General features: G+C 33.3%; 1 protein-coding gene across 1 annotated transcript; it reads left to right on the top strand.

The window, feature by feature from the left end:
* Positions 1–2,615: 2,615 nt before the first annotated feature.
* On the top strand, positions 2,616–4,089 carry LOC133036227 (uncharacterized). The gene is made up of 2 exons (XM_061112745.1): positions 2,616–3,268; positions 3,345–4,089. The coding sequence occupies exons 1-2, from the start codon at positions 2,616–2,618 to the stop codon at positions 4,087–4,089; spliced, it is 1,398 nt and encodes a 465-aa protein (XP_060968728.1).
* The last annotated feature ends 18,572 nt before the right edge of the window (positions 4,090–22,661 follow it).

Here is a 22,661-nt window from a genome sequence, read left to right as displayed (position 1 = left end):
GTAATCCAAAGAAATTATTACATAAAAAAAAATATAAATTGACAATTTATTTACAAAAATACCTCTATAAGGTAAAGACAACATTTATATTGGGTTTTGTGCCCTAAAAAATTCATTTCAATATAATCAGATTTACTAATTAATAAAGATCAGAAATCATTTTATGTTGCATGGTTCACATAATTTATTTCATGATTATGTTTAATGTATAAATTCTATTAAGTCCATAACATTAGTGCCTATCAGCACAGTAGAATATAAACATGATTATATGTTCAAAAGCTTAATTCCCTGATTTGTTAGTTCACTGGATTTAGACTGGCATGATAATCAGCGATATGTATACTTACACCTTGGATAAGTGTTATGTCCTTTCCAAGGAATTGGTAAAATTTACCAGTATCGGATGTATGGAGTATACATTGGAAGGGACCGATATTGATCTTAGACAAGATATCATAAACTTACCGTTATATCTTTCTAAGTCAATATCAATGGTTGATCTTAAGTCTATAGATCTTAATCCTGACATGGTTAGGTTCGATCTCAAGAGTGTTATTTGTGTTCTTTGATTTGTTAGTTAAGCCTACCTTTTGGTCTGGGTGATACGTACATTTTGATAACATGATAGTACAATTGAGTGGGAGCGCTAATCATAGACATGGAATCTATAGCTTCTATCTGGACATAAAAGTGAAACGATGATTTCCTTCGAGCTTGGTTGAATAGAGATAAATGATTGAGATCTCATTTTAGTAATTATATTAATTTATTGAAATATCATTTATAGGTAGCTAAATGTTTTAAAGCTAAAATACATTGAAGGGTAGAATGGTAAATTTATCCATATTCAGTGTAGATCATCTATAGAGGATCCTTGACTATTAGATTGATAATCATAATGAATCTATATCGTGGTACATATAGAGCGTTCTATATAACTAAGAGTGTATTCAATTCCAAGTTCTATAGTAGTTCAATGAGAAATTAATAAGTTGAGAGTTTACTTGGTGAATTCTAGATCTATTTATTGAAAGCTCGGTTATATAGGCCCATGGTCCCCTCACTAATTGAGATAATACTGCTTGTAGACTCAGTTAATTGATTTTAATTAATCAATTATAATTCTAAAATTAGACTATGTCTTATTTATGAATTTTCACTAAGCAAGGGTTTAATTATGAAGAAAAGAGGTTTTGGGGTCAATTTGTTAATTAAGAAACTTTGTATGGTCTAATTAATAAATTACATAAATGAAAATTTTATTTAGTAATTAATTATAATTATTAAATAAATAGTTTTGGCATTTATAGGTTTGAATTGGAAAATATGGTATTATTGAAAAGAAGAATAAGTGGTTGGAAAAAGTGACAAAATTGTAACTAGAGATTGGCTCACTTATTGTGTACAGCCAAGTGTGTTTTATTGCTCAATATTCTATTCTTTTTTAATCCATATAATTCAACCCTAAGCCCTAGTTGAAACACTATAAAAGGAACATCATACTCTCACTCATCCAATTTAATGTCAACTTGACTATTCAACCAAACATAGATGAGAGAGTTCCTTCTATAGAGATTTCACCTCCTTCATTGTTCTTCCTATTTCGGCCCATAGTGAATGAGTGTCATGCCCACACATAGCAAGTCAAGTACTCAATCATAGTGAGTAAGACGGTGGTAACCAAACTCGAAGGAGAGAAAGAGATCCAGGTTCAGATCTTGATAATGCTATGCTACATAAAGGAATCGAGGGCTCACTACTACAAAATGGGTTTTTAGCTTCCCTTTTTTCAACCTATTTTATAAAAGGGAACTAAAGGGTGTAAAAATACCTGCTTATTGAAAATTGACCTTTAGAGGCAGTTTTATTATAAAAACCGTACGTATAGAATTGCATTATACCATTTAGATTCGGTCGGGAAATAAAATACTTTGGGTTATACGAAATAACCCTATGGCGTCGGTTCTTATATAAGAATTCTTTAATCTGAAAGTTGTGTTATTGTGGACTGTCAGTGATTTCCCTGCTTATAATAATTTATCAAGCTTAAGCACAAAAGGTTACGAAGGTTGTCCGATTTGTTGCACTATCACATCGACTCGTCGCTTGCCAAATGGACACAAGATGTGTTATATGGGTCACAGACGGTACTTGCCTATAAATCACCCTGATAGACGGAAGAAGAAAGCATTCGATGGTACTGAAGAGGGAGATATGGTTCATTTGCCACTGTCAGGGGAACGAATTCTCCAACAAGTTGAACTTGTAGATTTTAAGTATGGAAAGACGCAAAAAAATAATAAAAAAAAACAAATGGTTATTTTCAAAGAAAGTCAATCTTCTTTCGTCTTCCATATTGGAAAAGTTTACTTGTTCGACATTGTTTGGATGTCATGCATATTGAAAAAAATGTGTGTGAGAGTATTATTGGTACCTTACTTGATATTCCCGGCAAACCTAAGGACGGTCTAAATAGTCGTTTAGATCTCATTAAAATGGGTATAAGACAATATCTGGCACCTGAGAAGAAAGGTGAACGATTATATTTTCTTCCTCCTTGTTTCACTTTGTCCAAAAAAGAAAAATAAATAGTTTGCAAATCATTTGCAAATATGAAAGTACCCGATGGTTACTCGTCTAACATCAAAAACTTGGTAAATGAGACTGAATTGAAACTAATGGGTCTGAAATCACATGATTGCCATGCGTTAATGCAACATTTGCTTCCAATTGCCATTAGATCAGTCTTGCCAAAAAATGTTCAAGAGTGTTTGACACATGTTTGCATTTTCTTTAATAAGTTGTGCGGGAAGGAATTAGAATTGGATAAGTTAGATGCATTACATGAACATGTAGTCAAAACATTATGCAACCTGAAAAAGTTTTTTCTGCCATCTTTTTTCGACATCATGATATATTTAATGGTTCATCTAGTGAGAGAAGCAATGTTGTGTGGGCCGGTATGGGCGAGATGGATGTATCCATTTGAAAGAAATATGAAGGTACTTAAAAGTTATGTGCGTAACCACTATCGGCTAGAAGCATGTATGGTTGAGTGCTACATATCTGAAGAGGCTGTGGAATTTTGTTTAGAGTACATAGCTGGAGTTGAGGCAATAGGAATTAGCAAACCAAGAACTGACCCAGATGAGGTTGATAGAGGATTAAGGGGGAAAGGGAAAATGGTGACAGTGTCCAAGCTTGAACTAGATCAAGCTCAATTAGTCGTGATGAACAATAATGCAGAGGTTCAACCATATATAATGTAAGTAGCTTTTCTTTGATTAACATTACTTAAGTCACGATGAACAATAACTTGATTTACCTTACTTGTTTTACAGTGACAATATGGAGCTGTTAAAATCAATGGTTCCAAGAAATCATAAAAATAAACAAAAATGGGTTGTAGACCAACATCGTCAAACTTTCATTGGGTGGTTAAGGAATACCATTATAGCAAAGTTGAACGAACCAAATCATGGAGTATCTGGTGTGTTGAGTCGTATTGCCACTGGACCAACTTTTGCGGTAGCAAAGCATGAAGTGTACATTGTAAGGGGTAAACGTTTCCATACAAAGTCAAGAGATGATGCTCGAGAGGTTCAAAATAGTGGCATACGTATCGTCTCAGAAACTATGCACTTTGCAAGTGCAAAAGATAGAAACCCTATTTTAGGTACTATGACGTATTATGGGGTCATTGAAGAAATATGGGAGCTCAATTATTTTGTGTTCCGAATTCCACTTTTTAAATGTTCTTGGGTTGACAACAATGTTAGAGTAAAAAATGACGAGCTTGGTTTTACTTTGGTTGATTTAAGTAAGAGAGGAAGCAAGAATGATCCATTCATCATGGCTAGCCAAGCAGTTCAAATTTTTTACATTTCTGATCCAGCTAATGATAAATTGTCTATTGTTTTATCGACACTAGAGAGGAGGTTCTTAGAGAATGAAGAGGATGAAGAGAATGCTGACTTATGTTATGATGACTTCATTGTTGGACAACCAATTCATGAGCAAGTTATGGGAATTGATCGTAACCTTGAGGAAGACGACACTGAATACATTAGAAACGATATCAATTAGGGAATATAGGTCGATTGTGATTCAGGCAACATAAACAAAAAAAGAAAATAAACGTGTCTAATTGGTAACTTGATATATAGCTTACTTTATATGGTGTTTGTTTATACTGAATACTTAACAATTTGTTTATGCATTTAATATTTCGTATAGATTACTTGTTATATATATATATATACCTAACTTTAAATTTTGTTTGTTAATGGTGTAGATATGGCCAGCTCGGGTTCATGATGAGATTCATACCCAGAGGCAGAGTGTCCAATAGTAATACCTACACGAGGACCTACTAAAATGAATGAAATATCCAAGCTAATGGATCAAGGCAAAAGAGTGGCCCTCGAGGTTAATGACAAAGGACAATACTGCGACAAAAGCTACGCCAAGCTCGTATCAACTTTAGGAGTCAGATGCCGTCAGCCAATAGGGTTGTCGTATAAAAATTGGAAAGAAGTCAACCCTACTCTGAAAAATAAAGTTTGGACAGATATATAAGTAAGCAGTTATTTGTTAGAATTTTGATTTGTTTTTTATTAATTCAAATGTTAACTCTAACCGTGTTTGTTTTGCTTCAAACTAGACGGGATTCATTGTGCCGGATTCCTTCAAACATGATTGTCTCATCCTTGCTGGGAAGTTAATGAAAGACTTCAAGAATAGGATGATAAAAGACATTATAATGCCCGTAGTGGAAGAGAAGGATGTGGGACGATTGGCACAAGTCCTTGAAAAGCATCCCGAAATTGACCTTACGATTGGTGCAAATTTGTTGAAAGTCGACTAACTCCTGAATTTTAGGTACGCTAATTATATTTGTATTAAGATAAACTCTTAAATACAAGTACATGTATCTAATGTTTTTTTTTTTTTGGCATTGTAGGAATTGAGTAAGGTGCAACGTGAACGTTCCTCGAAAATGCAATCCAGACATCGAAGTAGTCAGAGTGGAATGGTGAACGTACGGGAAGCTGTGGTAAGTAATGCTTGAATTCTAATAATGTGCTATAAAATTTAATTTGTACTCATTTAATTGTTATAAAATAATGTAGAAAAAGGATCTCGACGTTCAAGATCCCCCCCGCCACCGTGTTTTGATCAAATCTCGCACCAAGAGTCGGAAACTTATCACTGATTACGACAAGGAAATTGTAGAGAAGATAGTAAGTATATATTAATCATAAATTGAGTTATACTAATGAGTTAGTATATATAATTCACATACTAATTGCTTGAATATATGTGTGCATTAGGCCCAATTAGAGGAGAAGCTTAGTCAGGGACAAATTCAGGTCCAGGGCCAAAATGATATCCTGACGCAGGCGCTTGGGACACCAGAGCATCCTGGACGTGTCAAGGCTACTGGGTATGCTAGTACTTGAAATGCTGTTTATTTAGTTACACAAATAAAATCGTAGCTAATTTGCATTTTATGATTTGCAGGTTCCTGACCAGGGCATCTAAACTGTTCGGTAGGAAGAAAAGGCAAGTGTCTGATGTTGTGACTCGGCAACAGAAGGAGATTGAAAAATTAAAAGCCGAAGTCCAATCCCTTAAATAGAAGAAAAACACTGCCGAACAAGAGGAAGAAGGAGAGGTGGCTGGTGAGGCGTATGTTCCACAACCATACGCTCGTGAGGATGAGGGTCAACCACAAACCTATGCTGAGGAGTTTGTTTCCCTCAACGAGACAGCTCTCTTGTACAATTTTGATGACCATGCGGCCCTTGATCATCAAGTATACCTCTGCTCTGACAACATCGACAACATTGTGGCCCGAGCGTATCTGCTCGATCATGTTGGTAAAATCACTATTCACTGCACTAACTACGATGATTCACATGCTCAGGTTTTGATTTCGGAAATGCTGCAAGAGGATGCTGAAATCTTAATCTCAATTGAAGGGTGAAGATATGTTAGGGACGTACCAAACATGTTCCTTCCTTGGCCTAAACACTTAATTGTAACATCCAAGGTAACTTCTCTTATAAATTAATTATTACTGATTAGTGGAGTTTGAATATCTTCAATATTCAACCATAGTGAAGTAGGTTCTGCGAATATATGTGCTGCGGTGGGATGGATGAACAAGCTATTGTTATATCTGTGTTATTTGTCATTATACAAGCATGTTTAAATTTTTGGGGGCATTAAATAACAGCCGTTACGCTGCAAAAATTTTGGTAGAATTCGGATCAAATTTGATATATTATGTTCTGTTTTGTTTAGGGTCCACTCGCTCAACCGCCTTCAAGACGTGATGCGTCGAAGGGGAAAGCTCCGATGCTTTCTCCACAAGGTAGTGGTGCACGGGAAGATGAATTATTCTCGAAAAAGAAGATGGACTTGATCCATAAATCACTAAAATGGATGGTTGTTGAATTCCTGAACCTCAAAGATAAACGTGATATAATCACAATTCCTGTGCCTAAGGGATTCATAGCACTGCGTACCCAGATCACGTTATCTGGAGAGGATTTGCAACAGGTTGCATTGTGTGACTTCATCGGCAACTAGGGAATGTTGTTTGAATGATTTATACTCTTCTTTAATCTAATTAACCTTATATATATATATATATATCAAATTCTAGTCAAATTATTATAAGACACTAATACTTAACAATTTTTTTGGCAGGCACATCAAGGAGAGCATCAACGGTATGAGAATTTTTTTCAAGTTTTACGACCCATAGATTCTCGCAGTGAATGGGAAAACCGATGAAGAGAAGAGTCAGTCTTTGACAATATGGCAAGACGATTGGCTGCTTGGTTATCATCGATGAATAACAACCACCAAATGTTCTTTATTCCTTGGAATATCGGGTAAACACTGTTTAATTCTTTAGTGCAAATTGTTCATTTCTATATTATGACTTCAAATTATTTTTATACTATCTCACTTATATTCCAATATAATTTTCTAGTGCGCATTGGATGCTAGAGGTCGTTACACCAAAGAAAATTATCCATTTAGACCCTATACGTGGCCGCCTGATTCCCGAAGAAATTACTCAGATGTTCGGAAGGTAATAATTTAATGACTTCTTATGTAACAGATTTTAATTAACTAATGAATTGAAATGCTAATATAATTTTTCAAACAGTGCATTCAGATATATAGTGGACACACATAAGTATCTTGGCCCGTGGCAGGGAATTGCACTAGCAAATTGTCCAAGACAACCTAAAAACCAAGAATGTGGTTTTCATGTTTTGAAATACATAACTGACATCGTCGCACGTGCAAACCCCAACCGTTACATACAAAAATCAAAAAGCTGTAAGTTTTAATTATTGATTATAGTATTTATAATAATAACAAATACATAATATACATATATATAAACTAGGGTAAATGGCGGCAAAACCCCCAATACTTTGGTTTTGGTTTCACTAAACCCCCAAAACCCAAATTTGTGTGGGTAAATCCCCAAAACCACTATTCTGTTAGCAAAAACACACCTCCGTCCCCCTGACCTCGTTATTCGCCTACGTGGCTCAGTCCAAGTAAGCAGCAGCTTGCTAAGTCAAAAATTATTATGACGTGGAAATTAAAAAAAAAAAGATTAATGTTTTTTTTTTTGTTTAACTAATGGCTAATTAGAAAATAAAAGACAAAAAATTAAAAGAAAAAAATAGAGACTTAAATTAAAATCCTCCAAACCTAGATCTATATTTTCTCAGTCACGAAGATCTGGATTTGCAAAGGAGGGAAAATCCTCAGACCCCATTGTCGAAGAGAAGAGAAGAGAAGAGAAATAAAAGTGAAAGTGTTGGGTACTTGTCCTCCATTGTCAAAGCTGAAGACCACAAACCAGCAAAAAAATGTCTGCGCGTTCACTTCGACACGTCTTCGCTCGTGATCGCTTAGAGCCCCTCTTCCATCAATAGGTACGAACTCGTGTGGGCGTAGCGCGGTTGGCCCCTTCGAGTTGCATAGATGATAACATCCTGGACAAGTAGGAATCCTGGACGAAGGTTCATTAGATGCCCATGCCATGATGTGAGTTTTTTTTGCCCTAATTTTTATTTTCTTATGTCTCATTCTTTCCTTCTGTTCACGAGTGTTCCTGGTTGTGGCAGGAAGTAGAAGGGTGTCACTTTTGGATGTGGTACGACCCACCCATCTGTCAACGATCGAAGGATGTGATTCCTAGGCTGCTAAGGAGGATTCGAAATCTGGAGAGAGAAGTGTCCATGCTATCATCTAAAGGTGTTGACAATGTTGTGACTAACCAAGACCATTCTAAACCTATTGAGAAGTCAATGAACTGCAAAGACAGATATGAAGTTGTGGAGAGTTTTGATGACAACACTCCCACCATTGATGAATCCCTAAATGTAAGTCAAACCTGTAAATGTAAAAGGAGTGGATGTATTAGATACCTTTCAATATGTATTGCAATATGTATTTTGTTGTTTGTACTGAAAGCATGAGCAATTAATTGTAACAAGTGTAACTTTGGTTGATCAATGAAATATATTCTACTTTTAATTAGTAAAAAACAAACATTGCTTTGAGTCTTGTATTACTACAAATTGTCTACTAATAGCAGCAACAAAAAACATAAATTAGAAGGCCTAAACACTAAAAGAGTTTGTGTCAAATGTAAGCATTATGTGCACTAATTCAGACGCAGCACATAATGTGCAACAATAGCAGTTCAAAAAACTAAAGTTTAAAGCCCTAAACACTAAAGTGTTTGTGTCAAAAGTAAGCATCATGTGCACTAATTCAAAATACAACAATTTGTGCACAAGATGCTACAACATGACACTACTCCATCCTATGTATTAGACCCTCCAGCCTTAGCTAACCCAGCTCCACCACATTCTGCAGCCTGCCTAGCCTTCCTAGCTTTTTCCATTTCCCTTCTTTTCCTTCTCTTCAATGTTTCCTTGTTTGGATTTTGTATTGGTGGCCTGCCCCCCTTATTCTTTTGGCCTTAAACAAAAACAATCACTGTTATTTTATTGACATAAAAATCCAAATGACATGCATACCAAGATTGCAGCTTAAAATGTCTTATCTGAGTTGGAGGAGGAATAGAAGCAGGTGTTGCATCATTCTTGCAAGTCCTCTTACTGTGTCCAGGTTTCTTGCAGTTGCTACAATGCATAATTGCACCGATTCTCCTTGTATTTGTGCAATTTGGAGAGGGTGGCTCATTAGCATCTCTTCTTCACTTTTTCTTTGGTCTGCCTGGCAAAATGTTTACACCTGGAGGGAAGATTGGATTTTGACCTGTTTTGGGCCACTTATCAGGGCTTGGTATAGGGTAAACTGTATGTTCATAACACTTCTTGAAAGCCTCCATCTTGTACCAAGGGTGAATATAAGCATGAGATTGATGGTTGCAAAACCAGATTGCAGCTAAGGCATGTCCACATGGGATGCCTGTCAACTGGAATCCCCTACACGTGCATGTTTTCCCCTCTAGATCAACAGTGAAACCACCTCCTGGATTCATCTGAATTTGGAACATAGTTGCATTTGCCCTTGTTATGACACATCGTTTAGCAACCTCTCTTAGCTTAGTAGTGATTTTAACAAAGTTGTTGTGTATAGGGCCTTTCCATTTTGATATACTCTCCCTCTTTTTGTAAAAACGACACATAAGCCAATACCTGGAAAGTAACAAATCAATGTTGACAATAAGTGCAACACTATTTAGAATTAAATCAGCCAACAAAAATGTTAGAAAGAGACAATAAACTCCCACTCATATTTCAAATTATAAATTTTAAGTACCCTAATATCACAACCTCAACAGCTATGGAAAATCCATTTCTTTTTCAACGTACTTGTTCATAAAAGCAACCACTATAATACAGTAAAACAGCAAGCAGAAGAGTACTTTATAGAATGTAAATCATATAAAAAAAAAACAAGAACTCTAACCCTGAATCATGTAAACTTCCTACCAGACAGATGCAAGCCAAATAAAATAAGAAATTACCTAATGGACTCCAATAGAGTAATAATTGGTTTGTCCCTTGCATCAAGAATTGTATTGTTGAAGCTTTCACAGATATTGTTTACCAGCATATCACATTTCACCCCCTCTTTGAAATGTGATTTTGTCCATTCTGATGGTTGCTTTGCTGCCAGCCAGTTGTATGCCTTCACATTCACCTTCTTTATCTCTTCCATTCTCCTATCAAAATCTGCTTCAATGGTGGATCTTGCTGCATTCCACAGTAGTTGCTTCAGCAATAGTCCAGGGAACTCATTCTTGAAATTTCCATGCATATGTCTCACACAGAACCTGCTATCTGGGTTGTTGAAAATGTTTTCAACTGCATTTTGAAGCCCCTTCTGTCTGTCACTCATTAAAGTGAATGAGTTTGGCTCAATGGGACTCAAGTCATCTCTTAACTCCAAAAACCAACTCCAGCTGCTGGTTGTCTCTTTCTCAGTGATAGCATAAGCTATTGGAAATATAGAATTTGCTGCATCAATTCCAACAGCAGCCAACAGTACTCCTTTGCAAAACCCCTTCAAAAAGCACCCATCAAGTCCTATGAATGGCCTACAACCATTTTTAAACCCTTCCTTGCAAGCATGTAGACAGACATAGCACCTTTGGAATGTTCTTTTATCACCTTGCATCTCACACTTAATTTTGGCAGTGCTACCTGGATTGGTCTGCAAGAGTTGTTTGAAGTAATCCTCCAAGATTGCATATTGCTCAATGACTGTGCCTTCTAGCTCTGCCTTTTCTATGTTCTTTGCCCGATAAAACTTTGTGGTAGTTACCTTAGAATACTTTGTATCCTTGACTATCTCCAAGAAGGACTTGTACTCAATTGATGGATGTAATCTGAATGTGTCTCTGAATTGTTCTGCTAGCCATTGTGTAGTAATATGTCTATTGTCCAAAACAATGCCACAGTTTTCATGCTTAGGTTTACATTTGTTTACCCTGAATTTTTTCCCATCTTGCTTCACATATGCGTAGAGCATCCAAGGACATCCTTCAGCCCTACATTTTACCCTAAACTTCTTGGAGTCATTAGCCAGTAGAATGTACTCCTTGTTTTCATGGATGAAATATGCCTTGATTGTCTTCCTCAGCACTTCTATGGAAGCAAACTCCATGTATGGTTTCCACACCAAGTTCTCAAAATTTGTCTCTGGATTATACGGCAACTTATATGGTCCTCCACCTTCATTTTCTTCATCACTATGAACACTGCCCATTTCATCTTCTTCACCAATGTCACCTTCATCTTCATAGAGGACATCAGGAACCAATTCAGTGTGCCTTCCCCACCAATCACAATTGTCAGGTTGTGTGTAGCCATGCCTCTCTACTTCTGGCTCTCCATAGTATTCCTCCTCATGCAAAACAAAATCAGCTTCTGGTTGGGTTTGTGGTTCAGGGTGGGAATCTGGTTGGGTTTGAGGGTCCGGTTGGGTAGACTGTGAGGGAAACTCATATTCAGGTTGGGTTAAAATATCTGGTTTAGGTTGTGGTTGTGTTTCTAGTTGGATTTCTGTGTGGGGGGGGGGGGGAATTTGTAGTTCCTCCTCTGTCTTAGTCTTTTGGCTCTTGGTGGGGTTTTGTGGTTGAGATTGGGGTTCCTTAAGCTTCCTCCTCTGCCTAACTCTTTTTCCTCTTGTAGATTCTTCTGGTTCAGGGTGGGGTTTAAAATCTGGTTGGGTTTCAATTTCTGGATGGGGTTCAGTTTCAGGTTCTAGTTGGGGTGTTGGGAGAATGGTTTCAGGTTCAATGTTGGGTTCTGGTTGAGTGTGGGGTTCTGGTTCAGGGTGGGAATCTGGTTGAGTGTGGGGTTCTGGTTGTGATTGGGCACTGAATCTCAACCTCCTCCTCTGCCTAAGTCTTCTAGCTCTTGGAGATTCTTCAACCTCTTTATAACCAGTGATCTCCACCTCTGGAGACCTTGTTGAACCATCATTACCCTGTAAACAAAAAGCAAATTAAAAATTAGACACATGCCAGCAAAATAGAGCCAAACCATCAACAATATAGAGCCAAAACATGCCAAATATATGCATTAACTTGGGCTGTTGGTGCCACATCTGGTAGAGGGGGGGCTTTGTGGGGGGATTTGCTGCAATGGTATTGGATATGTTGTTAGGCCTCCATCATCATCCAAATGCCCTAAAGTCTCCTCAGCCCAATCCATGATTTCAGAAATATTCTGATCATCAGGTGGATCTCCACGATCATCAACTTCCCCATCTCCTTTATCATGGTCATCATCTTCATTATCTCCATCATCATCACCAGCATCATCATCATCTCCATCATCATCACCAGCATCATCATCGTCAGCAGAATCATCATCATCATCCCCATCATCAGCAGCATCATCATCTTCCTCAGATTCTAATGATGAGGAGGATGAAATATCAATTGTCTCAGGCACAGTATTACCTAGTTGAGGGCTGCACTCTCGAGAATCTACCTCTTCATCAATCCATTGTGCTGCTAAATCACCCCATCACACAAACTTGTTGTAGAATTCATCATTAGGATCATGATGGCCTCTTGGATTTACAACAACATCTGGTACTAACTCATTGTAAGATGACAACTCCTCTAGAATGCATTTGTCCAATTTAGCAGGTTGGGGTTGGGGGACATGCCTTACTGCATCCTCATCTAGTCTCCATTCAACTGCAAAAACTGGATCTGGCAATACCAAATATATGTTGGCCTCCCTGTAATTTCTACCCCTCAAATCATCCAACATCAACATAATTCACTTTCCTCAAAAACCCTAAACCCCATATTCAAGCTCTTCCCTTTTGGCTTAAACATAAAACCAAAAGGGAATATGTATCCAAAAACCTGAGCCATTTCTTCAAGGTGGAGCCTGCTGAATCCATTAAAATTGCAGAAATCAAAATAGACTCATACTTTCGATTGCCACCTCGGGTGAACCAATACCCACCATGGAAAAATTTCACAGTGAAATTATCCAAATTCAAACCTGCAAAGTTAATATGTAAGTATAAGTACACAGTTAAACTTATGGGCAAAACCAATAAAACTTTCCAAACATTTTGACATAACCCCCAATAACAATTAACCCCTAACAGTAAATAATCCCCAAAGGCAATTAACCCACAAAAGATATTAACCCCCAAAAGCAATTCATCCCCCAATGCCAACAAACAGACAAGGAATAATATAAAATAGACAAAAACATGTGGAAATGTTCCCATTGAAGAAAACAACAACCAAAGATTCCCAACAGCCTTTGACTACTCTGTTTTCTGCAATAATTTCAAACCTTCCACTTTAATATCATATCCAACCACTATAGAGGATATGGACCACAAGCCCCACCACAAACCATTAAAGCTACTACCCACTGAAAAATTTGTATAAAAACCCCCATTAACTCATTCTACTCACATTCACCCAAACAACACCAATATTTTTTAAAAACACAAAAAACCCTAGAAAATATGGATCTAGGACTTACTGTAGTCGGGCGGAGGATCTTCTTCACCTCGATGACGAAACGCCATTGCAAAAACCTTATGCTTTTACCAATCTTCTGGGTTTCGTTTGATTTCAGACGACGATGTTGAATCTCAACCTACGCTGTCTGGGTTTCGTGTGTCCCTCCTATTGGGTTTTATGCCCTAAATAAAACTCATTTCAATATAATCAGATTTACTTATTAATATAGATCAGAAATAACATTTAATGTTGCATGGTTCACATGATTTATTTCATGATTATATGTACATAATGTATAAATTCATCTGAAACCCTTTTCACATACTTGATCCTGTTTATTGTGCTGTCAACACATTGGAAAGTAAACATGACTATGTGAATAAAGTTTCCTAGATTTATCAGACACAGGGTTATACTGATATGATAATCTACAACAGAGTTTACTTGCATTTGGAGAAGTGCTATGTTCTTTCCAGAGCATTGGTTAAAGTAAAGCTCAGGTTGGATGCATGGAGTATGCATCGGAAGGGACCGATATTGAACTTTGACTTAGATTTATTAAACTTACCGTAATATCTATTCAAGTCAATATCGCCTAGTTGATCCTAGATCAAATGATCTTAATCCTATTATGATTAGGCTCGATCTCGAGAGGCTATTCATGTTCTTTGATTTGTTAGTTAAGCCTACTTTTGGGTCAGGGTGATACGTACATTTTGGGAACACGGTAGTGCAATTGAGTGGGAGCGCTAACATAAACATGGAATCTATAGCTTCTATCTGACGAATAGTAAGTAAAGGATGATCTCCTTTGAGCTTGACCAAACGAAAATAAATGGTGGAGTACTCATTTCACATAAGTTGAAATATCATTTATACGGGGTTAAGTGTTTTAAGGATAAAATACATTGTAGGGTGTAACGGTAATCTAATCCCTTTACAGTGTAGATCATTCATCTAGAGGATCATTGATCAAATTAAGATTATAACAATGGATAACTAATGATGTGTCTATATGGTGGAACATATAGAGCATTCTATATACTGAGAGTGCAATTCTAAGTTCTATGCGTGGATTCAACGAAGAATTAATAAGTCAGTGAATTTAGGTTATAAATTCTTGATCTGCTTATTGGAAGCTCGGTTATATAGACCCATGGTCCCCCCACTAGTTAGGATAATATTACTTGTAAGACTCATATAATTGGTTTTGATTAATCAATTATAATTCTCAAATTCTATTTGTGAATTTTTCACTAAGTAAGGGCAAAATTGTAAAGAAAGAGTTTTAAGGGCATATTTGTTAATTATGATACTTTGTATGGTTCAATTAATAAATATGATAAATGATAATATTATTTAATAATTATTTATAGTTATTAAATAGTTAGAATTGGCATTTAAATGGTTGAATTAAAAAATTGGCGTTTTTGAGAAAATCAGATGCAAAAGTGATAAAACTGCAAAATTGCAAAAAGTGAGGCCCGAATCCATACTGCCATGGCCGGCCACTTTTATAGGAATTATCCTCTGATATTTTCATTATTTTAATGCCAAATAATTCAAACCTAATCCTAGTGGAATGCTATAAATAGATAGTGAAGGCTTCAGGAAAATAACACACTTTTCATTCAGAAAAAACCTGAGCCTCTCTCTCTCTCTCTATACCTTGGCCGACCACTCTCTCTCTCTCTTCTTCCTTAAGATTTCGAAACACTTAGTGATTAGAGTAGTGCCCACACACAGCAAGGAATACCTCAATCATAGTGAGGAAGATCGTGAAGAAAGACTTTCAGCAAGAAGGAGTTTCAGCACTAAAGAATCTGAGAAAGAGATCCAGGTTTAGATATTGATAATGCTCTGCTAAAGAAAGGAATCAAGGGCTAGATATTTGAACGGAAGGATTCATTATATTCCGCTGCACCCAATGTAAGGTTTACTAAACTTTATATGTGTTTATTTCATCGTTTTAGAAAGTTCATATTTAGGGTGTTACTCAACATACTTGTGAGTAGATCTAAGATCTCGGTAAAATAATTTCCAACAACTGGCCTCAGAGCCATGGTAATTGATTTGATTGCAAGAAATTTGGACTTTAAAACGATTGTTTGATGTTTTGGATGGTATCATGTTGTATTGAGAGTTATTTGATGATTGATTGATGTTTGTGAATTTTCGTGAAAAATAATTGAATATCTGTTTCTGGAATTATTTTTATTGGATAGTATGGAAAAAGTTAAGCAATTTACTTTTTTACAGAACTCAATTTCGATTTAATTTGAATTAGTTATGATTTTTTGAAGTTTCGAAAAAACCAGGAATCGGGCAACCACCTTCCGCGTGCGGAAATCATGCAGTCCCCATGCTCGCGCGGACGAGTATGCACAGCATACCGTCCGTACAGCTCGCATTTTTTTCATTTTTCTTCGATTTTTCATGCTATTTCATGGATTTAACTTCCTATTTTTTGTGTAGTTCTGTATTTAAGCATTTACTATTCCTAATTCAATTCTAATTATCATAATTAAATTAATTAAAATTTTTTAAATTTAATTCATGATATTAGTGTAATTTGAATTTGAAAATAGCAAATATCTATCTTTTTTTTTGCTGAATTATCTATCTTATTTTTAAATTTTATTATATCTTATCTTATTTTTAAATTTAAGGTCAGATATTAAAATTTTTTGAATTAAATATTTTTAAAAATAATTTGACCTTATTTAAATTTAAAATAAGATAACTATAATCATGTAATTTTAAATAGATGTAAGATATTTTGCTAACTTTTAAATTTTGTTATTTTATTTATTTAAATTACATTTAAAATCTCAAAAAGATATTTATTAATCTTTTTTAATTTTTTTTTATTTAATTTTTATTTATAAAATAACATTAAATTTTTAAAAGTAGTTAGCAAATTTTGAAATGATATTTAGGTTGGTTGAAACCTAATTTTTCAAAATTGTAGGTTTAATTTTAAATTTTTTTTATTTTAATTTCGAAATTTTTTAAAATTTTATTTTATTATTTTTCGAAAATAAATTTTTTTTATTTAATTAATTTTTCGAAATTATTTATTTAAAATGAAATAAATCCTACATCCAACTATCCAGCTAACCTTGTTGCAGGAGTATATGTTTTAGCTTTTTTGTAAGTTTTTAAAACCTATTATTGCTTGATTGCAAATAGCCATAGTTAACTTGTTGACAAATCCAATGATCTGATTTTAACTCATGGCTCCCTTGGTCAAGTAAATAATTTGTAACAGGTACATTTACAATCTTCTGTCATCTGTGTATGACCTAGCAACATGAAGGATCCATCCAAATTGTATGCCTCTGTGAGCCTATGTGTTTAATTTTATTATAGATGGATATAGGTTGTTGTTGCTAAATAAAATATCATAGTTCTTGATAAATTTTATTTAGGCCCATTTAGTTTTAGGCCTATTCAATTAATAACAATTGTTCATTTTAAGGTTAAATTCCTCTCTTTTGGACCTTGTGTGAGAGTTGGGAGCCATAGAAGTGGGTACGAAATATTGAACCCAGCACCCCCTCACATGAACCACCCCAATTGTGAAGGCCCATTTGCCTGATTTGAATAACTGTACTAGGTTAATTAAATTAGTTTAACCTAATAAAACTGATTAGCAACATAATTAATTTCATTTATTTTGAAATTAATTTAAGAAAACCATAGTTTAAAGAATTTTATATTCTAAGCTAAACTATATGTATTTTCTTGTATTTAATTAAATATAGAATTATAACCATCTAGATTTTTTCTGAAGCTTAATTTAAATTTTTCATTACATATTCCTATTTAAGTTGATATTTAGTTATCTCTAACTAATCAACTTAAATCTGAATATCTTTTGGATCTAAAATTTCAAAATTAAGTTGAGTAATTTTAGGAATTGGTTATTAAGATTCTTTAGATATTTTTTAAGTTGATATCTTTTCGAATATTAACTTAAAATGGAATATTTTCAAATTAAGTGGCTATAACTTAATTTTTGATATTTAATTAAATTTGAATTTGAAAATATTTAAGTTCTAGATTTTTTCTAATACAAATTAAATTAGATATTTTTTCAAATTTTGTGGAAAAGATACTTAGTCAAATAAGATATTTTCTAGACAGTTATTTCTAGACTACTTATTATTTCTAATATTTAATAGGAAAATATTATACATTGTGAAATTAATTATTTAAATAATTAATTTTGGTACAATTTATTTTAAGTATATTTTTTTCCTAGTATTAAACTAGAGATTAATAATTAAGTCTTATCTACACTTAATTATTTATTTCTTGAATTTAATACATTTAATTAAATTGAAATTAAATATCTAAGTTGATTTTCATTATGATACTTAAATATTTCTTTTTCATGACACTTAATTAAATAGAAAATTATTTTTAGTTGAAATTTATTTTTTCAACTTAAATTTAAATAATTTTCAAAATATATATTTTTTCTTAATTTTATTAATCAATTTTCAAAATTGCATTTCATAATGCAAGATGATTTTGAATTTATCTTGAAAAATAGATTAAGTTGTAAATTAATTATTTATTTTAATTAATTCTTGGACCAACTTTAATCAATGATTTTTTCATTTATTGATTAATTTAAAATAAATGAATTAAAGTATATTATTATTAGAAATTGAATTAATTAGTCAAAGGAAAATCTAGATAGGTGATATTTTTGCTTGAAGTATTTTTCTAAGTAATTATTATTTAAGTATTTCGAAAATATAAAATTTTTATACTTTCTTTTTCAAAATACAATAAATATATTCGCATGAAAATTTATTTTGAGTTGCAAATTAATTTAAATTAATACAACTTAAATAATTTTCTTAATATTTATATATCAAAATTACTACTGAGATGGATATAATTCAATTTATTTCAATCACCATCTAAGTATAATTTTATAAATATTAAATTAAATTCTAATTTAGAATTTTAATTCTAAATTCGATATTTAATGAATATATTTTATTATAAATAATAATGAAAATACATTTTAAACAATGAGCTTTATTATTAAGATATTCGATCTCCATTGTTGGTTTTACATCGCGTTTGTTTTAGTGAGTAATCCTCCCTAATGGAGGAACGTTCATTAGCAATTTCGCACCGTTTAATCTCGAAAGATAAGTAGTTTGTAAGTGTTTTATATGGTATGGATCACCCTAATGGTGGCGACCATATTTGACTTGCAAATTATGAAACAATGGTGGAAGCTCATAAGATAGAATTGCCTTGACTCTCGCCTAAACGGGACAACGCTGAATTCCAATCTTGATCGAATAAAAGGTTGCTAGAATGTTTAACATTTTAGATGAGCTGACAACTCTATTCAATGGATGGTAGCTTTGACTCTCTCCTAAACGGGACACTGATATCAGTTTGTTGAAAATCTTGGAAATTATTTAGGATTGTATGTTTTAGTATTTTCACTTGTCATTCCTACTTGCTATATGTTTAATAATTTCTGAATTGTGTATGAATTTATATTGAACCATGTTATTTTCTGTTATTAAATTGTAGTTTAATTTCGAATCTTCATTGTTGGTCTAACTTGGTTTGTTTATCTAATGAGATAAATCCCTAATAGATTTTCACCATTAGACATACATAATAGTGTTAGATCTCGAAAGATAAATATTGTATATGCAACATCTAGTTGTTCATCAATAGATGACACCTTAGACTAGTATTTTTACAATATGAAACAAGAAGATTGTATAAATAAGATTACTTTGACTCTCGCTAATCAAAGCATCGTTGGATTCTTATTTATAAACGAAATTATCCTAATTCCTCTTAGCTTATTCATTTGGAATTAGCTCAATAACATATCATTGGATGAATGGTCTATATATCATTTAATGTCATTCTATTTTCTCTCTTCAGAAATTAAATGACACATATGATTATAATCCCGAAATTCTATTCCACAATGACATAAGTCCTCAATCTTAGAAATCTACTACTTGTATGGACAAATCTGACTTAGAGTTTAAATTAGTAGTGGTGGTCCAAGAAGAATTACTCATTATATTTGGTATAAATTTAAGTCTTTGACTTTAATTTTAGATTCCAAACAGAAATTTTCTTATATTTCTAATTCCAGGATACAATACAGTTACACTTTCACAATTGATTAATAACTATTTTCTATCAATGGATTCAAACTGTATGGAATATGAGTTTAGTATTCTGTGACCAGGATCCACTTACACTATTCTAAGAACTCTTTCATGTAACTAAACCTAAGTCATCAAAAAGACACAACCACATTTTTATTAATCTATGGCATTTGTATCTTGTTCATAGTGGTTTTGAAAAGATCAATCTCTGCAAAGAGTTAATATTATTGAAAATTATTTTACCAGGATCTTAGATCTACTCACAAGTATGTTTATTAACATCCTAAATATGAACTTTCTAAAACGATGAAATAAACACATATAAAGTTTAGGAAACCTTACATTGGGTGCAGCGGAATATAATGACTCCTTCCGTTCAGATATCTAGCCCTTGATTCCTTTCTGTAGCAGAGCATTATCAATATCTGAACCTAGATCTCTTTCTCTGAATCTTTGATGCTGAAACTCCTTTGCTGATGATCTTTCTTCACGATCTTCCTCACTATGATTGAGGTATCACTTGATGTGTGTGGGCACTACTCTCACACTAAGATTTTCGAAATTGAAGAGGGAAGTAGAAAGAGAAGGGTCAGCCAAAGATAGGGAGAGAGAAGGCTCAGGTTTTCTGAAGGAAAAATAGAAAATGGGCCTTCACAATTGGGGTGGTTCATGTGAGGGGGTGCTGGCTTCAGTATGTCGTACCCACTACTATGGCTCCCAACTCTCACACAAGGCCCAAAAGAGAGGAATTTAACCTTAAAATGAACAACTGTTATTAATTGAATAAGCCCAAAAACTAAATGGGCCTAAATAAAATCTATCAAGAACTATGATATTTTATTTAGCAACAACAACCTATATGCATCTATAATAAAATTAAACACATAGGCTCACACAGGTACACTTTGGATGGGTCCTATCATGTTGCTAGGTCATACACAGATGAAAGAAGTTTGTAAATATACCTGTTACAAATTATTATCTTGACCAAGGGAGCCATCAGATCAATAGATCTGGCAAAAGGAAACCATGGCTATTTGCAATCAAGTAATAATAGGTTTTGAAAACTTACACACAAGCTAAAACACATACTCCTGCAACAAGGTTAGCTGGATAGTTGGATGTAGGATTTATTTAATTTTAAATTAAATTATTAATTTCGAAATAATTAATAAAATAAATAAAATATTTAAAAATTTAAAATAAAATTTGAAAGATTCGAAATTTAAAAAAAAAATTAAATTAAAAAATTAAACCTACAATTTTGAAAAATTAGGTTTCAACCAACCTAAATATCATTTCAAAATTTGCTAACTACTTTTAAAAATTAATGTTATTTTATAAATAAAAATTAAATAAAAAATTAAAAAAGATAAATGAATATATTTTTCATATTTTAAATGTAATTTAAATAAATAAAATAACAAAATTTAAAAGTTAGCAAAATATCTTACATCTATTTAAAATTACATGATTATTGTTATCTTATTTTAAATTTAAATAAGGTCAAATTATTTAAAAAATTTAAATTTAAAATATTTAAAATCTGACCTTAAATTTAAAAATAAGATAAGATATAATCAAATTTAAAAATAAGATAGATTATTAAGCAAATAAGATAGATATTAACTATTTTAAATTCAAATTACACTAATATCTTGAATTAAATTTAAAAAATATTAAATTAATTCATAATGATAATTAGAATTGAATTAGAAATAGTAATAGTATCAATATAGAACTACACAAAAAATCGGAAGTTAATTCCATGAAAAAGCATGAAAAATTGAAGAAAAACGAAAAAATTGTGAGCTGTACGGACAGTTTTCGCGATCGCAGGAAAATTGTGAGCTCTGATTTTTTCAAATCTTCAAAAATTCATAACTAATTCAAATAAAATCGAAATTGAGTTCTGTAAAAGGCTAACTTGCTTAATTTTTCCCATACTATCCAATAAAAATAATTCCAGAAACAAAATCGCAATTATTTTTCACGAAAATTTACAAACATCAATCAATCATCAAATAACACTCAATACAACATGATACCATCCAAAGAACATACAAACAATCGTTTTAAAGTCCAAATTTCTTGCAAGTAAATCAATTACCATGGCTCTGAGGCCAGTTATTGGAAATTATTTTACCAGGATCTTAGATCTACTCACAAGTATGTTTATTAACATCCTAAATATGAACTTTCTAAAACGATGAAATAAACACATATAAAGTTTAGGAAACCTTACATTGGGTGCAGCGGAATATAATGACTCCTTCCGTTCAGATATCTAGCCCTTGATTCCTTTCTGTAGCAGAGCATTATCAATATCTGAACCTAGATCTCTTTCTCTGAATCTTTGATGCTGAAACTCCTTTGCTGATGATCTTTCTTCACGATCTTCCTCACTATGATTGAGGTATCACTTGATGTGTGTGGGCACTACTCTCACACTAAGATTTTCAAAATTGAAGAGGGAAGTAGAAAGAGAAGGGTCAGCCAAAGATAGGGAGAGAGAAGGCTCAGGTTTTCTGAAGGAAAAATAGAAAATTTAAGTGTAAATTTCCTGAAGCCTTCACTATCTATTTATAGCATTCCACTAGGGTTAGGTTTGAATTATTTAGCATTCCTACAAAAGTGGCTGGCCCTATACTAGTGGATTTGGGCCTCACTTTTTGCAATTTTGCAGTTTTACCTTTTCTGCATCTGATTTTCTCAAAAATGCCAATTTTCTAATTCAACCATTTAAATGCCAATTCTAACTATTTAATAACTATAAATAATTATTAAATAATATTGTAATTTATCATATTTATTAATTGAACCATACAAAGTATCATAATTAACAAATATGCCCCTATAAACTCTTTCTTTACAATTTCGCCCTTACTTAGTGAAAATTTCACAAATAGACATAGTCTAATTTGAGAATTATAATTGATTAATCAAAACCAATTACATGA

Source organism: Cannabis sativa, chromosome 3, assembly GCF_029168945.1.
Source record: "Cannabis sativa cultivar Pink pepper isolate KNU-18-1 chromosome 3, ASM2916894v1, whole genome shotgun sequence".
In the NCBI taxonomy this organism is placed as follows: domain Eukaryota; kingdom Viridiplantae; phylum Streptophyta; class Magnoliopsida; order Rosales; family Cannabaceae; genus Cannabis; species Cannabis sativa.
Note: the sequence above shows the minus strand (reverse complement) of the source record. Positions and strands in the feature narration are given on the sequence as shown.

Coding starts and splice junctions, on each gene's coding strand:
- LOC133036227 (XM_061112745.1), top strand. CDS start 2,616: ATGAAAGTACCCGATGGTTACTCGTCTAACATCAAAAACTTGGTAAAT. Junction 3,269..3,344: donor GAGGTTCAACCATATATAAT/GTAAGTAGCTTT, acceptor CTTGTTTTACAG/TGACAATATGGAGCTGTTAA.